The sequence below is a fragment of the Egretta garzetta genome, unplaced genomic scaffold (assembly GCF_000687185.1).
Source record: "Egretta garzetta isolate BGI_Z169 unplaced genomic scaffold, ASM68718v1 scaffold536, whole genome shotgun sequence".
In the NCBI taxonomy this organism is placed as follows: Eukaryota; Metazoa; Chordata; class Aves; order Pelecaniformes; family Ardeidae; genus Egretta; species Egretta garzetta.
This window is the reverse complement of record NW_009260068.1, coordinates 1529001-1536279: the sequence shown is the minus strand read 5'-3', so window position 1 is coordinate 1536279 and position 7279 is coordinate 1529001. Positions and strand designations below refer to the sequence as shown.

Here is a 7279-nt window from a genome sequence, read left to right as displayed (position 1 = left end):
TAAGCCACTCAGAAGGTTTTTTTGCATATTCGTGCTAACTTCACCAAGCTGTTTGTTTGGAAAGAAACTGCTTCCAAATGAGAAGGCGGAGCGGGGGGGGGAGCGGAACTACAAAACCCAATCTGGAATAGTTTTTAATGCTTTTTTTTTTTTTGCCCCTCTTTAAATGAAACATTTCAAGTTTTCCGTATTAAGTGATGCTTAAAGACATAAATTTGCATTTCAGCTCAAACAAAACCTTCCCTTTAAGCCCAAGGACACACCGGGAGCGGTTCCAAACAGACCCGAGGGGCAGTGCTGTCCCAGGGGGATACGCTGTCCGGATGCTAACGGGAGCCTCGCACCCAAGGGGTCAATGCAAGGTCCTGTCCCCACCTGTGGCCACCCTGGCCACCCCCGTGGCCTTTGGCCAAGACGCTCAGGCGACGGCAACCCTGGGGGGAAAGGTCCCCGTGCCAACAACGCCGTGGGTGGGATGTGGGGAGCCTGCCAGGGACACCACCTCCCAGCCCCACGCTCTGGGTAATGCCAGGAACGGCCAGGGACCCCTTGAGGACCCCTCATCTGCTGTCAAAGCCCAGTGGGACTCCCAGGACCTGCTCCAAGATCGGCATCTCACAAGAGGTGGCAGACCCCGAAACGATGGGTGATGCTAAATAAGAGCAAGACGAGCTTATTAAGTTCAAGAAAGACGAGGAACTCCTAGAAAGAGTCCAGAGGAGAGCTACTAGGATGATAAAGGGACTGGAGCATCTCCCCTACGAGGAAAGGCTGAGGGAGCTGGGCTTGTTCAGCCTGAAGAAGAGAAGACTGAGAGGGGATCTCATCAACGCATACAAATATCTTAAGGGCGGAAGTCACGAGGATGGAAGCAGTCTGTTTGCAGTGGTGTCCAGCGACAGGACTAGGGGCAATGGGTGCAAACTGAAACATAAGAGGTTTCAGTTGAATATGAGGAAAAACTTCTTCACTCTGAGGGTGTCTGAGCCCTGTCCCAGGCTGCCCAGGGAGGTTGTGGAGTCTCCTTCTCTGGAGATATTCAAAGCCCGCCTGATTCTGTGATTCTGTAAATACAGACATAAGCCACACGCCCTGCACCATCCTCTGTTTCCAAGCATCTCCTCTTCCCCTTCATGCCCAGAAGCATCCCGACGCCTACGTAGCTGGCTTCAAGCAAGCTCTCCTCCTCCTCATCTTCATCATTACCTCCCCAAACCAGGGGCTTGCCCCAGTACAGTTCTCTCCTTGCAGGGACACAAACTCAAACCCCCGGGCTTTTCCATAATTTGGAAACCCCCACCATGCCGCCTCGGGGCAGGGTTTGCACATCCGAGCATCCCATCCAACAAATTAACCCGCGATGCTGGCGCACCAGCAAAAGAGCACCGCGAGCGTCCCCGGAGGGCCCGTCGGGACCCCCCAACACCCAGGATACGATGGAAAATCCTCTAAGATGGGGCTGCCTACGCAGGGGGGTGGGCGCGGAGAGCGGGCTTGTGCATCCCTGACATTGTGTGGTTGACTCGTGAGTGTTTACGTGTTCTCTGCAAGAGAATCCCGGCCCGCGGTCATTTATCAAGAGGCAGGGCAGCAGGCTTTGCCCTGGAAAACTCAAAACAAAGCCCGTCGGGATGGAGCCGTGCTGGGTTTGCCGGCAGCGCTGCCGGCACAGTGCCATTTTTCCCCAAGCGCTCAGGTTCCCGAAAGAAAAAAGCAGCCCCACGCTCTCACCCAAGGTAAATCTCATAATATTCCCCTCAAACGGGCTTTTGACGAGACAGGGGGGTGATCCGCTTGTGTTTCAGCCGTGGAGAGCTGGGTACCACAGAGGGGCTGGCTGCGGCTCAGCATCCCATGCCAGGACACCCCTACCCTGCATCACCATCCCTTGAGGACTTAAATTTCCACTTTTACCCCCAACACAGGGCAGAAACCCACGGTCTGGCGTGAGATCATTCCTCCAGGCCCAGAAAAGCCCTTTCTCTCCCCAAAAGCAAGCAGGGCTCTGCCAGCTCACCCAGCAAAGCCCCCCGGTGCCACTTGCAACCCCTCCAGCCCTACCAAGCCCTGGCTGGTTTTTCAATGACCAAGCATCAGCCCCTCTCCCCTCCTCATCCTCCCCCTCCCAGCATATTTTCCTGGCCCCTCGCCATTGTTTAAACCTGCTCTCCCTCCATGCAGACTTCAGATATAAACACTCCTCCTCACTAATTTACGGCAGTCCCCCGGCCGTTTGTTTCCCCGGCGTCGAGGATGACATAGAGCAGCCTTCCTCAGCGGGGAAGAGTCAGGGAAAGGCTTCGAGGCAGCGGGAAAATCCCCCACCCCGTGCCCAAGCTTCTCCCGCTATACGAGTATCACACGAGCAGCACCAAACATACCCAAATCCACCCTAAAAAGGGGATAAAATTGGGGGGTTGTCACCAAACGCCAAAAAAGCGCCAGTAAAAGCCGTCTTTCCCCCCCGCCCCCAATCATTTTTAATCACGTTTTTCTGCTCCAGCCTGCTTTGGCCACACAACCCCTGTTTTTAGATTGCCCTTTCCAACCGACCCCGGCTTTTCCACTCTGCATTCAGCACATAAATGGGAAAATTCATCTCCAAACAGGCCGGGATCGGGGCAGCGTTCCCACCTCTCCATCCATCCATCGCTTGGTGAGTAGTCCCCAGGTCGGACAGGGGAGACCACGGCTTTCCAGCATGGAAAACCCCCCTGATGGCTTTTCAAAGCAAAGGGGGAAATAAAAACCCAAACCAATCTACAGACAGGAAAGCTTGACCTTGAGTGACTATATTTGCAGGAAAACCTCTAAGCGACGAGCCCTCCCAGCTCCTGAGGACTTTTTACCAGCCAGGCTGGTATGGATTTTCCAATTTTAGAGCTGACAAAAGCAGGGCATGGGATATTATTTGCCCCCGAGGTCATCCAGCAGAAGCAACAGCAAAGCCCAAAACAGCCAGCTTTCCCCCAAACCCCAGCTGGCTCCATTTTATGGCTCTTAAACAATTGGGGGGGAAAAATAAAGAAAAAAAAATAAAGAGAAGCTCCACAACCTTCCAGGTTTCACGTCCCTGGGAAATTTCCAGCTCACAGGAAGCTTCGGATTTCCAGAATTTACATTCTTCTCATCCCCGTGCAAAAACAGCTCGATAAATTACCCCATGCCGGCGGCTTGCATCCGAACGATTCTCTAATTAACCTACCTGGATCTGATAGTCCTCCCCGATCCCTTCCAGCTTCTTCTTGTACTCATAGATGGCTTCCTTCATGTTGTGCATCTCCGAGCAGGCAGCGATGGCACTGTCCACCTTGAGAGGAGTGAGCGGAGAGCAGCTCAGCGAGCCCCGGGTGGTGGGGGAATGGAGCTCGCCCCCTCCCACTCACCCCGCCAGGGGTTTCGCCGGCACCCTCTTACCTCCTCAACTATCTGCTGGCCTTTGGGGACCATCTCGATGAAGGTCTGGATGACCCGGAGCCTGTCCCTGGGAGATGTTTTAGGCAGGGGGGGGAGGCTGGTGGGGGAGAAGAGGGAGATCAAATCGGCCCCGGAGCCACGGGCATACCCCCCTGCCCCAGCCCTGGGGGCTGCCCTGCTTACTCGGGCTTCTGGCCGGCTCCTCGGTGGTGGTGGAGGACAAGCGTGCCCATGGCCATGGCCAGGTTGGTCCTGCCCACGCCGGTCTGGCAGCAGGGAGGGACAGGGGGATGGGGACCACAGGGATGCCCAGGAGAGCCAGGTCTGCCACCACAATGGCCGGGGTGGAGGTGACGGCCCTGCTGAGGCGCAGCAGGGCAGGCGGCATCAGACCCTTTGCTCAGGGGATGGTGCAGACGGACCAGGACAGCACAACAGGCCATCCATCCACTGCAACCCCATCCCCTCCCCAACCACCAGCGAACTGGGCATCCCACTGGAGGTGTCCCTACCACCAGTCCCCAAGCCGCCGAGATGAAAACTCCCAAGCTAAAAAAAAAAATAAAATAAAGAAGCCCTTCCATTGAAAGCCTTTGCACCAAATCCAGATAATTTCTCCCAAACCAGTTTAGGGAAGAGCCACCTGCACGGGGATGCTGGGAGGTGGCAAGGGATGGTCACCTCCAGCCAGGGGTAGGGACAAGCAGCTGGACAACATGGACTTCTCCAGCAAGGTCCACAGCAATGGGAATGGGATGCAACTGTGGGCACAGGCATCCTCTAACGGCCAGCATCAAGCCAAAAGCAGGAGAAGACGCCCTCAGGGAGTCATGCTCCCCCCCACAGCATCCTCGCTGGGGCACAGGAGCAAATCCCAACCCAATGTGGCCCCACGGACCAGTCGCATTTGCTCAGCTCACCCTGAGGAAGCAGATGAAAGCGTCGAACTGCTCCTCCAAAGGGGCTCCCTCGGCAGGCAGGGGCAGCCGGTGGTACCTGCCGGGCACGGGGACAGCCCTCGTTAGGAGGACAAGGCCATGAGCAGGGCTTCGTCCCCACCGCAGTGGAGGACACGTGGCTTAAGAAGGTATCAAGAGGAAAGGCAGCCCAGCTTGCAAAAGCAAAGCCACCGACCACGCGTGAGGAGGAGGAGGAGGAAGGGCGGCACCTGTAGGAAGGCAGGAGGAAGATGGGTCTGCGGTAGACCTCCTCTGTCACCTGGATGTCCTCCTCGCACTGCACCCGCACGGTGTGGGGCTCGTCCCGCAAGCGCTCGATGTCGTTGTAGACGTAGTAGATGCTCTCGCTCAGCTGTGCGAAGTCGTGGATCTAGCGGAGACGGGGAGCGCCATCAAAACCCACCGCCTCCGACAACCCCTCCGCTCATCCTTGAGCCAGGGGATCCACGTGTGCCGTCATCGCTGGGGTGATGACACCCCCTGCTCCCGTCCCACCTCACCTCCTTGCGGATGGCCAGCTCCAGGCTCTCCGCCCGCAGCCCCCGCTGCAGGCACTGCAGGTTCTCATGCAGGTTCTCCTTGCCCCGGGGGGTGTAGGACACAAAGTCCCCCTCCAACCGCAGGAAGACCACGGGCTCCTCACGAACGCAGAAGAAGACGCACTCCTGCGAAGAGGGGGAGAAGCTGCCCAAAAGCTCTCCCGCCTTTTTCCACCCCAACTTCCACCCTCCCACCAACCTTGTGGCCCTCCCTCTGCAGCTTCTGCAGCACAAGCTTGAAGCCGTTGAGGCTGGGTTGCCCCATGCCGAACACGGCGTAACCTCCTTTGGCTTGTCGGAAATTGGGAGCGCCGCAGCTGCCGGTAGTGTTCAAGACGTCTAATTTGCCGTATACATCCCTCACCATGAAATATTTCCCCTGCAAAACAAGAAGGAAGAAGGGGAACAAGCGGGTTTGAGTGTGCAGGCTTGAACGCAGCTGGGAAAAAAAGTGGCTTTTCCTTGGCGGTCTTCAAAATTAGAATCATAGAATTGTCTAGGTTGGAAAAGACCTTTAAGCCCAAATGTTCCCCTAACCCTGCCATCCCACTACTAAACCCTGGCCCTAAGCACCTCATCTATCCTTCTTTTAAATTCCCCCAGGGATGGGGACTCGACCCCTTCCCTGGGCAGCCCCTTCCAGAGCCCAACAACCCTTTCGGTGAAGAAATTTTTCCTAATATCCAACCTAAACCTCCCCTGTCGTAACTTCAGACCATTTCCCCTCGTCCTGTCAGCCGTTACCAGGGAGAAGAGGTCACAAAAAACCCTTGAGGTCCCCAAATCCCAGGCTGAAATGGGTTTGGCACGGGGTGGCGGCGACGCTCACCTGCACAAGGTAGTGTTCCAGTGTAGCCTCGGAAATGCGCCCCACCGTGTAGTTGGCCTTCAGCAGGTCATCATGGATCTGGAACTCCTCCCTGCAGTTGTACCTGCAAAAGCCACGCGTGGGTGGGTAAAGGAAAAAAAACAAAGGCATAGCTAAAGATGAAAAAAAAACCCCCAGCAATATTTAGGAAAAGAGGTCTGGGGACAGCAAGGAGGGGATGCGAGAGGCTGCCGAGGACTTACGTGATGACCACAGGCGCCACTTTGTTGGTGATGATGGACTTGGCCTTGCTGTTGTGGAGCCCCAAGGTCTGGAAGGAGTGGATGCTGAGGGAGCGCTGGTCCTCCATGCTGCCGTCGCCTGGCGCCCCGCTCTCCGGGGGGGATGCCGAAACTGCCTGCTGCGCCGCGCTGGCCGTCGTACCCATAATCCGCAGGCGGCTGCGCCGGGATGGGGAGATGGCAGGGATGGGGAGACGGCAGCGACCGCAAGGAACACAAGGAGAGAGGGAAGGGGAGGAAGATTTTTTTTTTTTTTTTTTTGCAGCTCTTCCCATTTTAGGAAGGGAAAATCCCAGGCAGGCGCAGGGGCAAGGAGACGCCCGTTTGGGAAGAAACGCTAACGCAGCCCTTTCCCCCCCGCTCCTGCAAAGGGCTTTCTTCCTCCCTGCGGGGGGATGGAAAAAGGCAAAACGCAGGATCCGGCCCTTCAAATCTGCTGAGTCAGCAGATGGCACTGCAGGGACCCAGCAGCTCTCCATCCCAGCACAGCCCCCATACCTTGTCCTCTGCTCTCCCAGCACCCACAAACCACTCCAGGGTCCCTCCCCAGGTGGAAAACGCTTGCACACCAAATAAATTTTATTCCATATTTAGTAATTGAGGGTTTAGGAGTTGCCGGTGTGCCCGGAGCAGCGAGCGAGGCTGGGGGATGTTGCTCCCCGGTCCGGGCTGTGCATGCACACGCGGGCACACACGCGTGTCGGTGCACGTGTAAGCAGAGGGGGAGGTGGGGGACGGGTTGTGAAATGCAATAAATAACCCTGCAGGGCTGAGAAACCCCCTTGGTGGCATCGGGAGCCTCGACGCAGCGAGATGAGGGATTTCCTCCAGCGATCAAGGAGCAAATCTGAAAGCTGCCTCGAAAGCAGCCGGTTATTCCTATACTGGAGGAGCACCCTCTCCCCACCCAGGGCAGGTGAGGGACCCTGAAAGCAGCTCCCCCCTTACCCTCCCATCCCCAGGGAGCTCAGCCCTAAATAAGGATGAAAGCAAAAGGGCCAGCCCCGAGGCGGGGGGGCTGGGGGCGGCCAGGAGCATCCTGCCACACTCGACCGATCCAGGACAATGCTCCGACTGTCTGCACCAGCCAGGGCCGGATCCTGGTGACCAAATGAAGTGAGAGATGGCAAGGGGGGTAGCCTGGAAAAAAAAACCAAACCAAACCAAAACAACACCCCCACCCCCCCCAAAAAAAAAAAACAACAAAAAAAAAACCTCTACCCACCCTTACCGAGACAGTCCCCAATAAAATCT

General features: G+C 56.5%; 1 protein-coding gene across 1 annotated transcript in view; it reads right to left on the bottom strand.

Moving 5' to 3' along the window:
• PALD1 (phosphatase domain containing paladin 1) overlaps positions 1-6171 on the bottom strand; it is a 38888-nt gene extending 32717 nt beyond the window's left edge. Inside the window, exons 1-9 of the mRNA XM_035896680.1 lie at positions 5987-6171; positions 5745-5847; positions 5115-5294; positions 4877-5041; positions 4586-4746; positions 4338-4413; positions 3601-3683; positions 3418-3514; positions 3206-3310 (exon numbers count right to left, since the gene is read on the bottom strand). Of these exons, the coding sequence (XP_035752573.1) occupies positions 3206-3310; positions 3418-3514; positions 3601-3683; positions 4338-4413; positions 4586-4746; positions 4877-5041; positions 5115-5294; positions 5745-5847; positions 5987-6171 (1155 nt within the window). The remainder of the gene's footprint in view (positions 1-3205; positions 3311-3417; positions 3515-3600; positions 3684-4337; positions 4414-4585; positions 4747-4876; positions 5042-5114; positions 5295-5744; positions 5848-5986) is intronic.
• Positions 6172-7279: the final 1108 nt, after the last annotated feature.